Source organism: Macaca fascicularis, chromosome 18, assembly GCF_037993035.2.
Source record: "Macaca fascicularis isolate 582-1 chromosome 18, T2T-MFA8v1.1".
NCBI classification, from domain to species: Eukaryota; Metazoa; Chordata; class Mammalia; order Primates; family Cercopithecidae; genus Macaca; species Macaca fascicularis.
The window spans coordinates 72,386,540-72,409,326 of NC_088392.1; the positions used below are offsets into that span (position 1 = coordinate 72,386,540).

The 22,787-nt window shown below is 40.4% G+C and overlaps 1 protein-coding gene and 1 long non-coding RNA gene across 33 annotated transcripts in view; one reads left to right on the top strand and one right to left on the bottom strand.

The window, feature by feature from the left end:
• DLGAP1 (DLG associated protein 1) overlaps positions 1-22,787 on the bottom strand; it is a 961,867-nt gene that overhangs the window by 302,364 nt on the left and 636,716 nt on the right. For 6 of the 32 annotated variants that reach the window (XM_065534095.1, XM_074022769.1, XM_065534087.2 and 3 more), the window contains exon 2: positions 9,432-9,545. The exons of the other annotated variants lie outside the window; for them this stretch is intronic. In XM_065534095.1, coding sequence (XP_065390167.1) covers positions 9,432-9,545 — 114 coding nt within the window. The remainder of the gene's footprint in view (positions 1-9,431; positions 9,546-22,787) is intronic. 32 annotated transcript variants of the gene reach the window in all.
• On the top strand, positions 231-5,352 carry LOC135968273 (uncharacterized). The gene is made up of 2 exons (XR_010582920.2): positions 231-4,665; positions 4,979-5,352. It is a non-coding gene; the product is annotated as an uncharacterized lncRNA (long non-coding RNA).

Below are 22,787 nucleotides of genomic sequence, written 5' to 3' on the forward strand. Positions count from 1 at the left end.
CTATTCAAATAGAAAACAGATAAATCACGTTTTACAAAATCCTACCTTTTTCTTTTCTTTCCCCCCCCTTTTTTTTTAGATTTAACATTTCTAATTTTTATGAGTACGTAGTAAGTATATATGGAGTACATGAGCTATTTTGATACAAGCATATGATGTGTAATAATCACATCAGGGTAAATGGGGTATCCATCACCTCAAGCATTTGTCATATCTTTGTGTTATATCCTCTTAGTTATTTTAAAACGTATAAATAAGACCAAGTGTTTTTTTTTTTTTTTTTTTTTTTGGTATGGTACTGCATGTTGGTAATATAATTATCTGAAACTTTAGACATTAACCTTTCAATAACAATATTGTATTGTAATAGGCTCAAGAATATTTTGAATACATACAAATCCATGTCTCTCAATCTTTAACATGACTCATGTATTAGGAAAAATTAAAACCATTGGCTTTGAATCATTTGTACATCTCAGTTTTCTCACGCTGATAATAGTTGAGTCAGGCATAAGAATGCCATTGGAAAGGAGAGCAATTTTATTTAAGCTTTCCAGTGATTTGTTTTCAATTGCCATTTAAGATTCGGGAATGTTTTCTGATTGATCTATGCCTTCCTTGAACCTTTTGACTTTACCATCTCATATCCAGTCTGTCTTCTTCCTAAACCAGTGGTCTCCACCAGCTGCATTTACTCCCCAATCACTTATTCTTTCTGAATCTTTCTTAATTTGGATTCAGCTTCCAAAGATCTGCTTAAAGCACTCTCTAAAAGTTTTCAATGATCTCCTTCTGGAAGATAATGGCATTTTCTTGCTTTTATTTTTTGTTGGCCTCTGCACACCCATGCACACACTTACATACAAATGACTCCTCTTGCAAGTTTCTCCCCTTTTGGCCTTCTGATTCTGTGACTTACCTGGTATAGCTACTACTTGTCTGAATTGTTCCTTTCCTTTTGCTTTGCTGGATCCTACTCTAAGTCCCTAACTGTGGGTACCACAACAAAATAATGCTGTTAGTGCACTGCTCTTTTTTTTCTTTCCACAGTCATTTTCTCCGAGTTCAGCAGAACATTGCACTATGTTTTAGAAGCTGTCTTCGTGGCTTTCTCTTAAGTTCCTCTTAGATTTTCCACTTCAACATGAACTCAACCTAGATCTCATTCCTTCTTCATTTTTCATGATGTGAAAAAAGATGCATAGTAGCCACTCTTTTTATCCATTAAGAAGTAACATAGCAAACATCCTACAGTGCACAGAGCACTCACTGCACAAGGCTTAAGTAAAAGAGACCAAAAAAGGGGGAGGCTTGTTCTTGCCCTCAACATATTTATAACAGAGACGAGAAGAGAAACGAGAGTTAGCAGTAATGGTGATGGGAAAGGAGGATCCGGGAAAGGAGGATCCAGGAAAGGCTCCCTGGAATTGGCCAGGTTTGCAATGAGAAAATAAAAAGGCTTTTAATACTTTGATATTAACAATTTACTGCTTATACATTAAAATAAAATGGTACTTCATTATTAACATTAACTCTGCTAAAAAAAAATTTGCCTACAAGATCTCATTTCATCAATATGACAACCTGTGCATATTTTTCTGTTTTTCTCAGGTGAGAAGCAGGAGCTCAGAGAAGGTAAGTAACTTGCCAAAGGACACACAGCTAAAACAGCAGCACTACAGTTGGAAGTGTTTAACTCCTACGATAAAATTACATTAATCAAAATTTTATGATTCATAATATATCATGTTGAAATCTAAAGTGTTAAGAAAATTGTCCACAATAGCGCACACACATATCAGACAGAGATTTCTAGATATTATAGGTTCTAAGGAAGTGAGAATAGATGTTTTACTAAAAGAGGATCATTCTTTCCTTTTTAATTGTGAATTTACTTGTATAACTTGAAATTTTAGATCTAAGAACTTCAGATTGAAGAAATGCTACTATTCGTGGACTTTAAAATAGTGGTTTGTAGGTTCTAATTCTGAAAAGTACTAATCAAGATGAAGCATCACCCTGCAGCATGTTCATTTCATTTAATCAATTCTTATATTGTGCTCTTGTGTGCAGGCACTGTTCTAAGCACTTTATAAATGTCAGCTCATTTGATCCACACAGTGGAGGGGTATATTACTATTATTCCCATTTTACAAAGGAGGACACTAAAGTTATGTAACTCACCCAGAGTTACAGCTAAGAAGGGGCTGAGTTCCAATGAGGCAGTTCTTGGGGCCACATATTGACCACTGTTTGATGCTCCTTGTCTTTTGCTTTGTGGCACCGGCAAAACTGAGCAATTATAGTCCCGGACACCTTTGTGCTCATCACATTTGATACACTTGCCATTTATTAATTATGCTAGTAACAATGTCATGTTTTTACTTTTTTAGGTAAAAGCATCAAAATCACCACAGCAATAAAGATTTCTCAGGAAATTGTAAATGCTGAGAACAGTCTTGTTTTCCTTGCATTGGCAGGTGACTCACTGCATAGATAGGATCACGTTCAGAGCCTCATTACAGGCTTAGGAATTGCATTTTAAAAATTAACTTGGTACAGCTGAGGGTCATAGATGATGCACCCCACACTTGCTATTTCTCAATACTGGTGTGAAGTTCATAGGCATTGCTCTCTGGAGTATATCAGAGAGTAATGACAAACTGATTAGCTCATATGGCTTATGCAACAAAACAAGGCAAATTTTGTTCACATATTTTGTTCAAAGTTGAGACCAGCCTGGCCAACATGGTGAAACCCCGACTCTACTAAAAATACTAAAATTAGCCAGGCATGGTGGCGGGCACCTATAGTCCCAGCTACTAGGGAGGCTGAGGCAGGAGAATCTCTTGAACCCGGAAGGCAGAGGTTGCAGTGAGCTGAGATCGTGCCACTGCACTCTACTCTGTGTGGAAACTACTACTAAAACAGTCTGTAATTGTTGTTTAGGGAATCAGCTGAGAAGTATTTAACCTGTAGATCTTTCAATTAATCATACTTTTCAAATGATGGCAGCTAAGAAGTTGTGTGGAAGCGACTTCCATTGGAGTGGAATTTGAATAGTAATACATTATTTATATACCTAAAGGTAGCATACAACAAGATTACACATAAAATAATACAGTAATCAGTTCTAGGGAAAGTGTAAAGACAGAAAATCGAGACCTTGGAGAAGAAAAACACAGTTGCTGAACTGCAAGGGCCATTACCATCGGTATAATCGAGTCAGTTTTTATTTTTTGTTTCTTAAACACTAAAGCAAAAGGGAGACGTTACTTAGGTGGATAGTTTTAGAAAAAAGCATATAAAGTGGTAAGCATACCAGGTCCAAAGAGTGAAATGTTAATCCCTTTTGATTGGAAAGAAAGGGGGAATTACATGGCTGCAGCTGCTATTGTGAGCTGGACAGAGGTTGCTGTGTCTTTCCATTTCAGCTGCACAGAGAGAAAAGATTTAGGAAAATCCAAAGAAAAAGATAACCTTGCAGCTGTCTCAGAAAAGCCTGCATTATTACTGTGGTGGCAGTTTCAGGAAGTCTTGGTGGAAGGAAAGCTGGAGCAGAGACAAAGAGTGCAGGACCTCATTGATTTTAGGCTGGTGGGATGCCCTGTGTGTGTGTACCAGCTTAGGAGGGGGTTGGACTCAACAAACATAAACAAACAATAATAAAAACAAAATAATACAGGTTAGATTTTACAGTAGTTATGGATGAGAAAAAAGGATTAATTGCTTTTTAATTGTTACGTTTAAGCATTAGCACTCCAACAGAAATCTTAATTTTTGTTAAAACAAAATGAGGATTAGTGTGCATTCTCTGTTTCAGTGATAGCCCATCTATCACTGAAACCACATGTTATCATTCGGAAAACCGGAAGAGCTGCCCTTGACTAAGAAATGGCCATAATCAAGGGCTAACGCCCTCTAATTACAAGATAGGGATTTTTTTTTTTTTTTTGAGATAGTGTCTTGCTCTGTTGCCTGAGCTGGAGTACAGTGGCGTGATTTTAGCTCGCCACAACCTCCACCTCCCGGTTCAAGCGATTCTCCTGCCTCAGCTTCTTCAGTAGCTAAAATTACAGCCCTGTGCCACCACGTCCAGCTAATTTTTGTATTGTTAGTAGAGACAGGGTTTTGCCATGTTGGCCAGGCTGGTCTTGAACGTACTGAAATAATTATTTCAATATCTTTTTTTTTTTTTTTTTTTTGAGATGGCGTCTCGCTCTGTCACCCACACTGGAGTGCACTGGCATGATCTCAGCTCACTGCAACCTCTGCCTTCTGGGTTCAAGAGATTCTCCTGCCTCAGCCTCCCTAGTAGCTGGGACTATAGGTGCCCGCCACCATGCCTGGCTAATTTTAATATTTTTAGTAGAGTCGGGGTTTCACCATGTTGGCCAGGCTGGTCTCAAACTCCTGATGTCATGATCTGCCTGCCTCCGCCTCCCAAAGTGCTGGGATTGCAGGGGTGAGCCACTGTGCCCAGCCAGGATGAGAATGCTTTCTGAATTGAAATGATGTCATGGGCACTGAAGGATGGGCCATTCTAATGAAGGTTGTAGTCTATTCAGTCACAGAACAGGAGACAATAAAACACCACCTAATGGGGCATGCTCATATTTTCTGTCTCTCTTCCTGCCTCGCTCCCTTATTTCTTTACTTCTGCAGGTATTTTTTTTTTTTTTTTTTTTGAGACAGAGTCTCGCTCTGTCGCCCAGGCTGGAGTGCAGTGGCCGGATCTCAGCTCACTGCAAGCTCCGCCTCCCGGGTTCACGCCATTCTCCTGCCTCAGCCTCCCGAGTAGCTGGGACTACAGGCGCCCACCACCTCGCCCGGCTATTTTTTTGTATTTTTTTAGTAGAGACGGGGTTTCACCGTGTTAGCCAGGATGGTCTCGATCTCCTGACCTCGTGATCCACCCGTCTCGGCCTCCCAAAGTGCTGGGATTACAGGCTTGAGCCACCGCGCCCGGCCTCTGCAGGTATTTTTTAATTGTTTATTTGCCAGCCATGGTTTGGGTGCTGGGAATACACACTAGCGAATAATACAAACGTTGGTCTCATTCCATGTAATTTATATTCTAGAAGGAGAGCTAGAAGAGACAGCGAATAGACAAGCACCTGATAAATGAACAAGATAATTTCAGACAGCATAAATGCTATAAGGAAATAAGATAAGGGGGTGTGCCAGGGTAGCTGGAGGGGGGCTGCTTCAACTTCTCCTTCAGTGAAGCCCCCTGAAGAAGTAACATCTGAGAGATTTGATGACCAGAAGAGCCAGCCTTGGAAGGATCTAGGGGAAGAGCTTCCAGGCAGAAGGATCAGCCGGTGCGAAGTATCTAGAGTAAGAAGAAGATTGGAGTAATTGCAGCCCTAGGAATGAAAATGCCAGCCTGGTCAGAGAGCACTGAGCAAGAGAAGCAAAGGGGGTCAGGTCACATAGCTCCTGTCAGGCTATCTCAAGTCTTCCTTAAAGTTGAATCTGCTCTCCCAAAACTCCCTCCAACTACTTCAGCCTAAATTAATCTTTTCCTTTATGAAATTTATAGCATGTACCATCTATATAAGGGGTCAGCAGAATATAGCTTGCAGACTAAATCTGTTTCATCATCTATTTTTGTAAATAAAGTTTTATCGGTACATGGCATGCCCATTCATTCTGTGTTATCTATGGCTGACTTTGAGCTACAAGGGCAGAGCTTTATGGTAGCGATGGAGACAATATGGCTCATAGAGAAAGTATCCCAATCCTCGGTCCACATGATTATACTGAGTACTTAAATAATCACGAAGTGCTGTTTTATGGACATGGCTCTTTGTCTTTGTTTCATCTCTCCAACTACTCCATAAGCTTACTGAAATCACGGGAAGCTGTATTGCCAAAGGATTAGAGGGTGGCCTCTGCAATTAAACTGCCCGGACTTGAATTCCAGGTTTGAATTTTTGCTGGGTAAATTACTAGGTACATCCTTGGGTGAGTTAATTAACTTATCTGTGCCTCAGTTTCCTATCCCATAGAATTATGTGTGGATGAAATGAGGTAATGTCCATAAGCACATAGGAAGTGTTTAATAAAGTTCTGTTTGATGGGAGTTCTTCACTGTACACTGTACTCTGCCATGTTACTGAGCACACAGACACCACCTGATGATGAATGACTTTGGCTTTCCAAGACTCTGATGCCTACCTTCAATTTTCTTTGGCAAGTTAGGAGCAAAAATAGTCTCTCTCCACTTCCAATTGGTTCTTTTTAATTTTTGTAGAGATGAGGTCTTGCTCTGTTGCCCAGGCTGCTCCTCAAACTCCTGGGCTCAAGTGATCCTCTCACCCCAGCCTCCTGAATAGCCGGGACTACAGGCACCTGCCACCACACCTGGCTTTCTTCATGGCTACTTTTAAAGAATATGGTCAATGATAAAAATCTTGGGCATTAAAAGTAGTGGCATTTATTATTAAAAGCAGTGGATTAAAAGCAGTGGCTGCCATATTTCTATCCACTATATATTCTAGTATAAGAATATAAGCGCAAATGGACTATATATAAAATAATTTGCAAAATTGTAAAAATTTCTTTCATGGTAAGAAAACGGTTCTCCTAAGTTGGCCCACGGGCACAAACAGGTATTTGTGTCTCTGCCGGGAGCTTTGGAAGTGGACTAGCTTTTGGTGCTGACATTTCCCCTCACTTTAGGTTTTCCTGAACTCAGTTGAAAGAGGAACACATGGCCGGATGTGGTGGCTCACGCCTGTAATCCCAACGCTTTGGGAGTCCGAGACGGGCAGATCATGAGGCAAGGAGTTCAAGTCCAGCCTGGCCAACATATAAAACCCCGTCTCTACTAAAAATACAAAAAAATAGCTGGGCATTGTGGTGGGCACCTGTAATCCCAGCTACTCAGGAAGCTGAGGCGGGAGAATTGCTTGAACCCGTGAGTCGGAGGTTGTGGTGAGCTGAGATCATGTCACTGCACATTTTACTGAATCTAAGACACTAATGCAATTGTCCCAACATTTTTCGTGTTGCTAAGAAAGAAATAAACATCACCAATAAATTCTGACACTCCATAGAATATATGATTTATCCCAATATCCAAAATGCTAAAACGTGGAAACTATGGCTCTTAGAATAAATTAAAAACTCTTTTAAAATATGTATGAAAAGAAAAACAAGAAATGGATTTATTCTGGGATAGTAACTGTCGAACTTAATGTTCATATTTAGTAATGACCAAATTAATAATAGCAATTACATTTATCATGACATGCTTTTGGAAAAAAATCATAACTTCACATATGTCTCATGATCCTTACAACCATCATGAAGGATATGAGGAGTAAATATTATAACCTCAGTTTGTCATATAGAGAAATTGAGGTCCGGAAACATTAGTAACTAGTGTAGGGTGACACTGTGCCCAAGTTGAGGTCTGCCACTGACAGTTCAGGAATCTCCCCCGTCCCCTTCTAGCATATTCTAGCATATTCATATATGACATATGACATGTCTTTTGGGTAACAATTATTTTTTGATAAACTACAAAGCACATATTTCAGATAAGAAAATAATGTCATAGTGCTTTAAGGTCTGTCTGAAGGAAAAAAATTGATAAACAAACAATGAGTTACAATCCCTTGAAAGAAAAGTTACAAGAACTACTCTATCAGATGTAGGAACGCTTAGTTTTAAAAGTCTCTCCCCAAGCGCATCTAGCTTGAGTGCCCCGCTTTGGCTGGGCTGCAGTTATCAAAGTGTAACTAAATAGATATAGTCTGTGCCAGTGATGGTCTGAGAGACGATGGTTGAGAGATGAAGCCATGTGCATGTGACTCTTTGAGAGCAGATTATCTCAGGATGGGAAGTTGCATGGTGAGGTGTGGAGTAATGAGAATGCGTGAGATTTTGGGAAATCTGAGAGCCACAAAAGGAATGAAGACACTTAGAAAGCCGGGACAGCTGAAATGGAGCATATGTCCTGAAAATATACAAGGGCAGGCCAGTGTGATTCCGTGAGCTATTCTGGGTTGCAGAGATTTGGGAGGAAAACTGATGAGCCCAAGGCTGTGAGTGCATAAAGCAAAGTTCCATTTCATCAGGAACCAAAGAACTGGGAATAAGGAACTTAGCATTTGGCTGATTTGGTGCAAACAAAGACAGTAGAGCCAGGAAAAGTCACAATTGAATGGTGGGCATCAGGGATAGGTTTCTATTTGCACAGCTACCCCTCAGCAGCTGTTGATTCCTTCCCAAGCACAAGGTGTTTCAATGACAACAACCAGGTAAATAAGGGTGCTTGGCAGTGACTTAGGGGTCAACCTGTTTGGCCTTTCCTGTGCTTGAAAAGGAATGGTAAATAGGAGGAGAAAAACCTACATTATGAAAGGAGAGTTGGGCATCTGACATTCATGAAATATCTGACAATTATGGAATAATCTCAATGAGCTAGGGGCAGTGCCTATGTTACTTTATTTTAATCTTTGCAGCAGTTGTATGAAATAGGCATTACTATTTCCATCTTACTGCTTCAAAATTGAGATTCAAAAAGGTTAAATGGCCAGGTGCAATGGCTTGCACCTGTACTCCTAGCACTTTGGGAGGCCAAGGCAGGAGGATCACTTGATTCCAGGAGTTTGAGACTGGCCTGGGCAACATAGCAAGATCCCACCTCTACAAAAGAATTTTTTAAGTGTAGCTGGTGTGGTGGTGGTATGTGCCTGTAGTCCTAGCTACTTGAGAGGCTGAGACAAGAAGATTGCTTGAGCCCAAGAGTTTGAGACTGCAGTGAGCTATGATGGTGCCACCACTCTCCAGCTGGCAGACAGAGTGAGACTCTGTGTCAAAAAAAAAAAAAAAAAGATGAAAGGACTTGCCCAAGGTCATAATAATTGGTAGGAATGTGCATTTGTCTGACACCAAAACTTTTAATAATATCACCTTGCCTCTGATGAATCTGTGATGATTAAGTGAATGAACCAATAAACTAAGAAAAAGAAGAAAAGAATGGGGTGCATACTCCCACTCAACAGTAGTGGTTTTTAAAATAAAATGTAACCATTCAAATAAGCACAAATGTTCTCGTGTCACTAATTTTCTAGCACTGCTAAAAGAGGGTTCAAAATAATAAATATTTAATGCTGAAGTGAAAGAGTGTTGTCATTTCCTGGTCTGGGGTTGCCTTACCAAGTACTGTTTGCAGCTGCTGTTTAAACAAACATGAACAGTTCGGGATGGGGGTGCGTGGGTGATTAGAAAACTTGCAGGACAGACACACCTTTAAGGGTGGCTTTGGAAGCCTTGAAGCATCCCAACAGCGTCTTAGCATTTGTAGGAAGGCTCCGCCCTGGACTTTTGGTTCCTGCCTACAGCTTTTTAGAGAAATGGCTGTAATGTGTTGGCCTTCTAAGCACTTTTAGTGGGCTCTCAGATTCCCTACTCACTCGATTTCTTTGCATCTTCTTTGCAGCTGGGAGAACTGCTTTTCTGCTCCACACAGCTTTCACCTTGACAAATGCGACTTGGCTTAAATGTCCCTTTAGCCTTTTTAGCTTGCTCTTCTCATAGCAAAAACAGAAAAAAAAAAAAAAAGAGCAAGAATAGGAAAATTACAATTATGCAATGTGCAGATCCCTAGGCATGACTGTCGCTTCCCAATCAGGAGAAGATTTCCCTGGCAACCGCCCTTTCTTACTCCCCTGGAAGCCCGAAACTGGTGGAAAACTTAATTTGTTTTAGATTGCTTAAAATTACCTTTTAAGGATAAGAGTAAATACCTACCTCTTTAAATAGAATTTATACCCTCTGCCACAGCTCTTCCAAATAACATTTTAAAATGATCTTGAAAGAATAGAACATTGTAAACAGTGATACATAATGGTAATTTGCTTACCACGACCCTATAGAATTATTCTTACCCACGGACATGTATAGTACCTACAGGGTACCCAGCACCAGAGCAGGGGCTGGGTAAATACACCAAAAGCATTTGATAAAACACAGTCTCTGGTGTTAAAGGAGTTTATAAGTTTTGAGTGGATCTGGTGAATCTGGAGGGTGGATGAAGGAAACGAGTAAAAAGCAGCTTTAAGTAAGTCAAGCCGAGTCGAGTATTAAATCTCAGTACTTCTGAATTTCCTACTGGGTTTGAAGTTTGTTCCCATAAATCCCCTTTCCCGGTGATGAAACTGTTCCTTAAAAGTTGAACATATGTGTGTGAAGTGCACATGCCACTGATAAACAGCCCTGCGGGGGAATGGCAGAGGGGCTAGGTCTGCAGTCCCCAAGGGATTGGGGAGCCATGGGCCTTTGGGGACTAGTAGAAAATGTTACTGAGGTCCTGGGTGACATTAAAAGGGGCACTACCTGTGGATAAGACACCCTCGTGACATCACATCAAGACATAATAACTAAGATGCTGGCCGTGGTAGAATGCACCTGTAGTCCCAGCTACTTGGGAGGCTGAGGGGAGAGGACCATTTGAATCCAGGAGTTCAAGACCAGCCTGGGCAACACAGTGAGACCTTGTCTCAAAATTTTTTTTACAAGAAATAGCAGCTAAGATACTAAGATTCTAGTATGATGTAGGGACAGGAAGGGAAATGAATTTTATTAATTATTCACCCACTCTTTTGACTGTAGTGAATACGTATGGGTTTAGCTATCCCAGTTCCACTTTTGGTTCTTGTAGCCAAGCCTCCTGACTTTGCTCTGGGAAAAGCTTTCTCCCCAACTCGAGGTCTATGTATTTCAGGAGTAGCCCAGGAGTTGGGGTAGGACAAACAGCAAATCACACTTCCTGGCTTCATTGCTTGGCTCAGGGCAGAGGTGAATGGTCTAAGCTTACTCAGTCAGCAAGCGTCTCTGGACCTGTGCATGAAATGCCAGGACAAAGATACCTCCTCTCCCACTGAATACATTAATAAGGATGCATGTGACCTTAGGACCTGCTGGTAGCCATTTTATAACATCTAATACACAAACATAATTTCACGTAATACAAAAACCCTATGTTATCTTAATGCCATTGCAATGATGAAAAAATTGAGACTTAGTGGTATGAAATAACTTACACCAAACGTTACAGCTTGTCAGAACTGAAAGACATGTTTGTCTTACTCAAATTTCTACACTCTTTTCATCACACCAGGCTGCAGTCTATAAGAGTTTCAAAACTTTGTTACAGTAATTTTCTATTAAACCTCATATTCAAGTGTGAAGTTGCTGGGAGATACAATCCCATAGCATTTTGGAACTTGTAACAAGTACTGAATCTTAGATGCTTGGTCCAGCACTTTGGGAGGCTGAGGCGGGCAGATCACTTGAGGTCAGGAGTTCGAGACCAGCCTGGCCAACATGGTAAAATCCCATCTCTATTAAAAATACAAACATTAGCCAGGCATGATGGTGGGCGCCTGTAATCCAAGTTACTCAGGAGGCTGAGGCAGGAAAATTGCTTGAACCTGGGAGGTGGAGGAGGTTGCAGTGAGCCAAGATGGCACCACTGCACTCCAGCCTGGGTGACAGAGTGAGACTCCCTTTCAAAAAAAAAAAAAAAAAAAAAGAGGTCTAGGTCTATGGTAAATATATTTTTTCCACTTACTATATAGGAGATAAGCTAACTTAGAACCCTTTTTTAGTTTTTAATGTAACTTCATTTTCTGGCGTATTGGAGGGCATATCTGTGGGCTTGGAATTGTTAGTTGAGCCATCATAGCTTTCCATTATTGTTATAGTTACTAGTGTGCTGGTGTCTATCCACCACATCCTATGTTGTTTGTTGCTATGATTCCTAGTTGCGAACATTGAATTCCCTGAGGCAAACTAGAATTCTGTGTCTGGTGTTGAGAAGCAGAGATGTGGGTAGAAGATTAGTGACCTTCCTCTTGGTGTCAATAGAAGCCCACATGTGGAAACATCATTCATCAACACTAATCCTCGGTATTGTCTAAAATCACATAAACCTTTCGGCACATCTGTCTGTTGCTGTACACACCCAACTACTTGTCAACCTTGTATATGAATTTTTTCCTTAGGACACAAAATCTGATAATGTTATTATTAACAAATGGTACAGCTAGAGTCTATAAAATATCAAGTCAATCATCTCAAGTATTAATACTTAATTTTAAAATTATAAATTTTAAAATAGATTTCAGCAAATATTTTCCTTTAGTTTCTCTATTATCAATTTTGAAGTATTAAGTTTCTCAAATGAGGCTTCCTTGTGAATCATTAACTTATGTTTTTGACATTTATAAACAAACAAAAATCCCGATAGACTTAGGAAGAGCTACAACTCAGAAGCTCCTGCTTTTCGTCATCACCGTCTGATTCCCACTGCATCTTGGGACTGTTTGGACTTTTTATTCCAAGCTATATTTACAACACCTGAAAGCATATGGCATTCAAATGGGCCAAAATAATCTTTCCTCCCTGAATCCCATCCATTCTAATGCAATGAAACCATCAAACCACATGCATCTAGTTCTTGATATTGGGAAAATAACTGAATAATATTTTGGTGTCCTCATGCACATGTGTGATTCAAAATTCCACTTTCATAATCATCATACAGGGAGGTTGCCTCTTGAGGGTGTGTACTTTAAACTACGTTTCAATCTACTTTCCACAGGCAGCAAGGTATCGATAATGAACAGAGGATGTCCCACAAACGTGTACAGATGAGTATGATACACTCAATAGTTATCCAAATCACTGCTTCCGGGCTAGCTCAAGGTCCATTGAAAGGAACTGTTCCAACTGGAATATTCATTACAGGGTTCTCTTCTTTCAGTTTAAACTGATTACTTCGTGGTTAAGCTGCAGTTAAAAGTGCCACTTCTTCTGTGACTTTATCAAAATGCTTTAAAAGTATTCATTCACTTATTCAACACGTATTTATGGAGTATATACAGTCGTCGTCCTATGGTATCTGTGGGGGACTGGTTCCAGGATACCAAAATCCATGGATGCTCAAGTTCCTGATATAAAATGGTGTAGTATTTGCATATAACCTATGCATTATCTTCCCATATACTTTAAGTCATCTCTACATTCCTTGTAATACCTAATACAATGCCTGCACATCACTTCATTTGTGTGGATTCAACATAGTACTCAGGGTACAGCAAATTGAAGTTTTGTTTTGTGCAATTTTGTGGATTTTTTTTTTTTCCAAATATTTTTGACCCATGGTTGGTTAAATCCACAGATGCAGAACTGACAGATACATAGAGAGGACTGTATCATGATACAGGTGCTATTTTAGGTACAGCAATTGATAGGCAAAGAAAAAAAATCTCTGTTCCTCAAAGAACTAAAAATAGAACTACCATTTGACCCAGCAATCATAATACTGAGTATATCTAGGAAAATAAAGCACTCTACCAAAAAGACACCTGCACTCACATGTTGATTGCAGCCCTATTAAACAATACTGAAGTCATGGAATCAACTTAGGTGCTCATCAATGGTAGGTTGGATAAAGAAAATGTGGTACATATACACCATGGAATACTATGCAGCCATAAAAAAGAACAAAATCATGTCCTTTGCAGCAACACAGATGCAGCTGGAGGTCATTATCCTAAATGAATTCATGCAGACACAGAACACCAAATACTGCCTGTTCTCACTTGTAAGTGGGAGCTAAACCATGGGTACACACAGACATAAAGATGGCAACAGTAGACACTGGGGATTCCAAAAGAGGGGATGGTGAAGGGCAAGGGTTGAAAAACTATCTACTGGGTACTCTGTTCATTATTTGGATGATGAGTTCAATAGAAGCCCAAACTTCAGTGTTATGCAATCTATCCATGTAACAAGCCTGCACATGTACGGCCTGAATCTAAAATTAAAAAATAAAGCTCTGCCCTCATGGGGAAGGGAGAGGGCAGCCACTAATAAAACAAGCAAAATGTATGTTAGGCAATGATATGTGCTATGGAAAAATGAAAGCAGGAAAGGGGGAAAGAGTGTGTGGAGGAGAGGAGGGTGGTGAGATAGGCAATGTTAATAGTGTCATCATCGGAGGCTACGTTAAGAGACCTCTAGGTGCTGACTGAAGGGAGTGAGGGTCTGCCCTGGGGTCTGGCAGCAGAGTGCTCAAGGCAGAAAGAAGCACAGATGAGAAAGTCCTGAAGGAAGGGCAGGACTACTATGCACCCAGCGGGAGGCCCGGTGAGCGGAGTAGAGTGAGAGGTGGCAGAAGGTGAGGACAGTGATTGCGGGGCTATGGGCGTCCATTTCAGGAGGCTTTATAGGCTGTGGTAAGGGCTGTGGCATTTACTCGGGGTGAGATGGGAATAGAATGGAGGCTTTGATGAAACACAGACACATTCTAGTTTAAGAGAATCACTCAGGTTGCCAAATTGAGAATGGCTCAAGGGCAACAAGGGTAGAATCAGAGACCCTTGGGGGCTCATGTAATAACCTAGATTGTAACTAAAGGGGAGAAGCCAGGGTGGAGCAGCAGTGGAGGGAGAAGATAGGGCCAAGAGGTTTGTTAACGATGATTTGGATATGCGGACTGAGAAACAGTAGTAAAGGGCGACTCCAAGGTTTTCGGCCTGATCAACTGGAAGGACTGAATTCCCGTTAGCTGAGATGACGAGGCCTAAAGAAGGAGTAGACACGGAGATTAGGAGTTCAGTTTGGGATGTAGGAAGTTTGAAATGCCCATGGGTCATCTAAGCAGAGATGTTGAACAGGGTAGCTGACTATCTAAGACTGGGGCTTCAGGCAATCTGGCTGCAAACACCCCTGTGGGCAGACACCTGGTACTCAGAACGCTGAGAATGAAGGAGTTGACCTAAGGAGTGTGTGTTGGTAGAAAAGAGAAATGGTCCAGGAGCCATGTCCTCTCAGCATTGCTCCACCCTTAGAAGTTTGGAGCTAAGAAACCACAAACTAGGCAGGATCAACACGGGTGTGTTGTCTGTCCTGGAAGCTGAGTGAAGAAAGTTTTTCAAAGAGAAAGGAGTAACATACTGTCACATTGACTTTTTCCCGTGATCTTAATCCCATGGGACACTAAGTCAGCAATGTTAATTTTATCTCTTAGTCATCAGTTGCCATACACAAAGGATTCTGCTGTTCATGAATAGCTTTATCTTCCCAGCAAGATGCAAACTTCTTGAGAGCAAGGCTTTTGTTTTCTTCTTTTTCTCTCTCTCTACAGCAGTGGCTTTTAAAAAGCTTTTGGCTACATCTCACAGTAAGAAATACATGTTACTTTGGAAACCAGTATAAGCACGTATACAAGTGAAAGACAGAGAGAAATACTTAACCTTTTGGCATGCCATGCACTCTGTCTTTATTTTCATTCTCTTCTATTGTATTCTATTTAATTAAAAATAATGGTATTTGTGACCCATTAAACAGATTTCACTACCACTAATTGGTTGCTACCATTGCTTAGAAAAGTGCTACTGTTAGAGTGTCTGCCACAGGGTTCTGCCATATTCATTATTAATCAGATACTGTTATTCATCTTCATTCCTCCTCAAGTACCTTCTGTAAAGCAAGCACTTAATAGATGCTTGTCGAAAAATAGTTTTCAGACCCTAAAGTAATACTTATTGAATTGAGCTCCTTGGTCTTTAGTTACCTTTACTTTTACTGATTGTACTTCTGTAGTCATTGTAGTCGTCTAGAAGAATATTTCTTAAAAGCTCTGTGTCTTCAGAATAAACACAGACCTGCATGTCTTTTTAAAGGGGTCCCTGTGTAGCCAAGAGTCAGAGAAAACACTGGCCAGGGTTGGAGATGACCGCCCAGATGAAGTGGGTCCATCACCTGGGTTATCACATGTGCAGAGTTAGGGCAGGAAGCCTGATGTTTAAATGCTTTTTCATGTTCTTGTACATCAGCCTCTGGGGGCCAGGGGCAGTGGGGTTCAAAACATTTTTAAAAACAAGACAGGCCAGGCACACTGGCTCACGCCTGTAATCCCAACATGTTGGGAGGCTGAGGCAGGAGGATTGCTTGAGCCCAGATGTTTGAGACCAGCCTGGGCAATGTAGCAAGACCTCATTTCAACAAAATATTTAAATATTAGCTGGGTGTGGAGGCATGTGCCTGTAGTCCTAGCTGCTTGGGAGGCTGAGGTGAGAGGATCTTCTGAGCCTAGGAGTTGAAGACTCCAGTGAGTTGTGATCATGCCACTGCACTCCAGCCTGGGTGACAGAGTGAGACTCTATCTCGAAAAAAAAAAAAAAAAAAAAAAAGGACAGAAAGACTAAACAAAACCTACCAAAAAAAAAAAAAAAACCTTCAAGAACAATCCCAACTTTTTATTATAATTTATATAGTATTCAATGTCAATATGAAACATTGATTATTTAAAAACAGGAGTAGAGATCTTTCATTAAATATCTATGACCCAAAGTTGATGGAGCTGGGAAAATCATTAGTACTAACAATGTCTTAGGATTTTGAAATGCCCAATTACAGAAACGATATATAACTTAACCCAGACATTTCATTTAAAGAATCTTTAAAACAAGAGCCAGGTACATGGTAAGTCCTCAATAAATGTTAGCTAATGTTTAAATCCTTCTCTATAGAGAATGCTTATAAAAGTGGCACAGAAGAAAATAAAATATTTTTCTACCATGTAATTCTTACTTAGGTAGTCTTTCACTTACAAGGAAGGAGGATGGTGCAATGGATACAGTATATCAGGTCAACCTGAGTTCAAATCTGACTCTACTTAGACCAGACATGTGATTTTTGGCCTAATTACCTGAACATCTTTTAATTTCAGGTTTTCAAACATGAAGTGAGGATAGAAATACCTACTTCAGAGACTGATTATAAAGATAAGATGATATAAAGTAATATATGACATGCCAACTAATTCAAAGTGTATTTGTAGGTTGCTTTTTCATGTAGAAATCATGTTTAAATGACGGTTAAGTTCCCACATGGTGCAAACCCTTAAAGCTGGTTTCATTTATAATAGAACTGACCCTTAATGGATTGTGCAATAGATCCAAGACTCTCTGAGCTTGGGGAGGGAGGAGGTTGAGGGTGGGGAAGATTAGTTCACTTAGGGGAATCTCTAGAGGCCTGTGTATAGGGGACTGTGGATCAGTCAGGGTTCTCAGAACAGAACAGGAAAAAAAAAAAAAAAAGATTTATTTTAGGGAATTGGCTGGGATGACTGTGGTAAGTAACAAGTCTGAAATCCACAGGGTGGCCTGGCAGGCTGGAAACTCAGGCCGGAGTTGATTCTGCAGTCTTGAGACAGAATCTTGTCAAAAAAACCTCAGTTTTTGGTCATAAGGCCTTTCCACTGATTGGCTGAAGCCCATCCACATTACTGAGGGTAATCCTCTTTACATAAAGTCAACTAATTATAGATTTTAACCACATGTATAAAATTACTTCACTGCAACACCTAGATTAGGGTTTGATTGAGCACTGGGTACTCTAAACTCAGCACATGGCTGCACAGAACTAACCATATAGACAGGAATTCGGGTGGCAGCTTCTAGGCAGTGATGGGGAGACTTTATGGGCAGACAGGGCCACTGCAGTGATTTTTGATATCTAGATTCTCTTCAGTTGTGAGCTGCATGTGCCCCGTTTATTTTCTGAGGAATTATGAGTGTAAAGACCACCTCCTCACTAGTTGATCAGCAGATGCACAAAGGCCATGTAAGCAGAGTGAGCCTCTTACTGGCTCTGTACCAGCACCTAGCAAGGTGCCTGGCATGTCAATTTCATTGACCATGTTCTTTAAGAGCAAAAGAGTCATTCATGGAATTTTTATTTCTTGTCGACAAATGAACAGGAAAATCTACAGTCACCTGAAGCATCCCACCACGGTAAATAGACAGGAAATTGGCCAGGTGTGGTGGCTTACATCTGTAATCCCAGCACTTTGGGAGGCCAAGGTGGGTGGATCATGATGTCAGGAGCTCAAGACCAGCCTGGCCAACATGGTGAAACTCCATCTCTATTAAAGATACAAAAAATTAGCTGGGCATGGTGGCGCATGCCTGTAACCCCAGCTACTCAGAAGGCCGGGGGCAGGAGAATCCCTTGAACCCAGAAGGCGGAGGTTGCAGTGAGCCGAGATCGTGCCATTGCACTCCAGCCTGGGCAACAGGGCAAGACTCCGTCTCAAAAATAAACAAATAAATAAATAAATAAATAAATAAGTAGGAAATTTATAGACTCATCTTTTATTTAAGCCCTTTATATTCTGAAAGACCAAGAATTCCATAATGCCCTGCCTTGATAAAACAAATATAGAGCTAACCTTAAAAAAATCAAGATTTACTGTAGCAACTTGCACATACTACTAATGTAACACGATCACATTGTTTTAAAACCATTTGTTTATAGATCTGTCTCACCCACCAATCTGTAAGCAACTTGAGAGGAGGGATGATGTCATTTGTCTGGCAGAGACCATTATTCATTCTTATAATTCTAGTTCTAAGCAGAGGATAAAATAAAACAACATACAATAAAGTAAAAGTGCTCATGAAATCTCTAATTACATCACCCAGGTTGCACCTGTTTTATTCAACAGAGCAATAAAGTATGGGTACCTTTCATAACCAGATTTTCCTCCACCAAGGGCAGGGAAGAAACCTGGCAATGGATGTGGGCAAACAGGGATCACGGGGGAACACACCCCCATGCACGAAGTTGCTGGTGCATGTGTGTGGAGGGGCACGCATGACCAGTATCCAGAAGAGAGGCTCTGTTGGCATCCAAGGAGCTGCAGTTGGCTGTTGCTGTGGAGATATTCGGGGAAACAAGGCCACAACCCTCAGCAGGGTCAACTGAACTCTACCAGGCCCAGAGAGCCCCATCACCAGATCATGGCAGGACCAGTCAAACAGAATCTGAAGACTGTCATCTCACCCTGTGTATTCCAAAGCACATGTTATGGATCACCCATCCTTTGTTTTTCATGATTATTATACTTTAAGTTCTGGGATGCATGTGCAGAACACACAGGTTTGTTGGATCACCAGTCCTTAGAAATGTTTTGTGAAATGTGGTTCCAAGAGGGTTTGGGAGATGCTTGATATTGTATTGTTCTCTTAAAGAGTTTCCATCCATATGAACATCTTAAAGATTCTAGGTTGTCTGCCAATATAGAATTCTGAATACAGCACTCAGTTTCTCAAATTCAAACTCCTTTTCTTCACATTAATATCTATTCAAATCATCCTTTGGGAAATGTCAGCTTCTTCACATTCCAAACAAAGAAACTGACACCCAGAATGTAAGTTACAGCTTTTATGGCTAATAAGTGGCAGCATTGGGTTAGAATTCAGATCTCCTTTTAGGCTAGTGCACTTTCCCCATTCATCACACTGGAACTATTTATCTCACCATTGAACTCTTAATGAATACCTTTCAGCAATTTCTGTGAAACTGTTTTGATCGCCCTATATCAATATGTAGAAGACAAACATGAAGGAATGGCTACTGTGTATAGGAGGGACTCAGCCTTTGGAAACTTCATATTTTGTGTCAAGCCTGTGCCAGGACATGTTTCATTCAAGTTATCAGTGCAAATGAAAGGTGGTAATAGAGACATGTAAGTGGCATTGATCTATACAAATAGGTTTGTATAGATCTTGTATTTTAAAACACATCTTGTATTTTACACCAAGAACCTAGATCATGCCAACCTTTTGATGGTAAAAACTGTAATGAGAGAAGAATGCTTCATCAAGATAATAAATGATTATCTTTGCATATAGAAATAACCAGAACCCATGCATGCACACTCCATTATTCCTTTTGTCTCCAGACATTGACTGGAACTCAGTCTTTAGTATCCTCTCTCTGTCACACACACATGAACGCATAAACACACTTCATATTCAGTGATGATGTTTTTCCTATTACAAAAACTGTGAACTACCCACGGACAGTAACAATGCAGATATATTTCACTTGAGAGAGACTTTCTTTTGTCATTTTCTTTCTTTACCTTTTTGGTGATGAGTCAAGCTGACCTGATGGGTGAGATGGTTCAGATACTCATGCTTCCTCCTAGTGACAGTGCTGGCTTTCTGCAATTCTAATGCCCCACTACAGCTACACGAGTAGGCACTTAGCCACCTACTCCAGTTAGTAATTATTTGTTTAGACTAAAAACTTCTGAATCAATAGAAAAACATTAAATTAAACCTCATTTTTGATATCTCATTTGACAAAAGGAATCATGTTATTTTTCCTTGCAGCAGATTTAGATAAACATCAAGAAAAAAAAAATGTTTTGTGTTGGAATGGCCACAGAGAACCTTTTTTTTTTTTTTTCTCCAGGAAGGAACATAATTCTAAGTCAGGAAAAATAATTTATGTGGCTTCCTAGTTTCTGCCCAAACCAGCCATATGCTCTCGATATTACTGGAAGAAGTCTAAAACAGAAAATACAAAGTAAGGGCAAGAAGGCCCTTGTGGGGAATGTGGCGGTGGAAAATGGAAGGCAGCTTAGGTGCTCCCCCATCACTGAGGCAGAGGAGGTGAGAGCACCTTTCTTCCTTGTATACCCACTTGTCTATCAACTTCTCTCCTTCCATTTGAGGCTGCTCCTGGATGTAAATTTTGACCTGGTTTCAGTTGTAATAAATACACGAGGCATAGAAGTAAGAGAAGCTCAAATAGCTTTCTAAAGGAGAATCTCATAAATAACAGTAGCTTTTGTTGTGCTCAATTACGTTGGTGGCATAATTTTCTTTTTTCTTTAATTTTCTATGAATTAAAAGATACATTTTTTCTTTCCTTCCTTCCTTCCTCCCTCCCTCCCTCTTTTCTTCCCCTTCCTTCCCTCCTTCCTTCCTTCCCTCCCTCTTATTTTCTTTCTTTCTTCCTTCCTTCCTCCCTCCCTCTTTTCTTCCCCTTCCTTCCCTGCCTCCCTCCTATTTCCTTCCTCCCTCCCTCCCTCCCTCCCTCCCTCCCTCCCTCCCTCCCTCCCTCCCTCCTTCCTTCCTTCCTTCCTTCCTTCCTTCCTTCCTTTTCTTTTTTTCTTTTTCTTTCTTTCTTTTGACAGAGTCTCACTTTCTCCCCCAGGCTGGAGTGCAGTGGTGCAATCACAGCTTACTACAGCCTCGATCCTTCAGGCTCAAGCGATCCTTCCACTTCAGCCTCCTGAGTAGCTAGAACCACAGGCGCACGCCACCACGCCCGGCTAATTTTTGTATTTTTGGTAGAGACAGGGTTTTGCCATGTTGCCCAGGCTTGTTTCAAACTCCTGACCACAAGTGATCTGCCCACCTCGGCCTCCCAAAGTGCTGGGATTGCAGGTGTGAGCCACCGCACCTGGCCTGTTTTATTTTGATTTACTAAACATTGTCTATTTTTCTCTTCTGTTACACAGAAACAAACAAAAAGATAACTTTTGTTTGGGAAGCATTTGATCATGAAATATTTAAATCAGAGGTTTCTAGCACGTGTGATCAATGAAAATAGAGGGAAACTAGGACTTCTGAACTGATTTCCTTTTGGAGCATTCTCATAGACGAATCTAGAAGGATACAGTGATTTATCTGAATGATAAATTTATCTGAATAATTTATCTGAATGATACAATTTTGATACCTTTATTAAGATACTTGAAGGTGTTGATTTACAAAAGATTAAGTACCACAGTGTAAAAATTCTACTGTTGCATTAGATTAGCAATGAAAAACTCAGAATCCATTTCTAAAGAAGTTGATAATACAAATAAAACATTGACCTAAAGACTGACTATATAAAAATAATTTCTGCAATTTATCCAACTCATAAATTGGTATAAAGATTTATGGGCCAGGCACGGTGGCTCACACCTGTAATCCCAGCACTTTGGCAGGCCGAGGTGGGCGGATCACGAGGTCAGGAGATCGAGACCATCCTGGCTAACATGGTGAAACCTTGTCTCTACTAAAAATACAAAAAATTACCCAGGCATGGTGGCGGGAGCCTGTAGTCCCAGCTACTCGGGAGGTTGAGGCAGGAGAATGGCATGAACCCAGGAGGTGGAGCTTGCAGTGAGCTGAGATCGCACCACTGCACACTGCAGCCTGCTTGATAGAGCAAGACTCCATCTCAAAAAAAAAAAAAAAAAAAAAAAAAGGATTTATGAACAGATGATTCATCATAGCACTGGTTGTAAAAGCAAAATGCGTGATAGTGAATACTGTTCCTCAATATGTATTGCTAATATACTACTTCTTTAATATGTGATGTTAATATAGTAGAATATAGCTTCATTAAAGAAAGAATTTTGATTTGATTCAAACCTGTGTTCCCAGTGTCCGGAAGTGAGCTTGGCACACAGTAAATGAGCATTAAACATTTGCCAAATGAATGAACACCCCATATAATCAAGTATATGTACATAGGTGAATATGTACGTACACATACACATATTTGTATGCTTGACTATATGTAGAAAATAGCAGAAGGCGAATGTGAAAATGGTGACAGTGATGGCTGCCTTTGGTGAATAAGCCTGGAACACGGTGGGGGAGGGGCTCTTACTTTAACTCTGTATGAATCTGTACCATTTGAATTTTTTTTCACAATTAGCATATGTAACTTTTATTAAAAAATGAATTCTGAGGAAGAACCCCAAATGTACGACCACTGGAGATCCACCTTTTAGAATTTGTGTTGTCTTTACATTATCTCAACCTAAAGATACAACTCCATTATGTACATAGATAACCTAATGAACAGGCTTTGACTGGAAATTGATGAACCCTGGACTAGAGAATCAGAAATTAGAATCTTCAAAGAATCATCATTACAGATTATATTTTGCTTTTCCATTT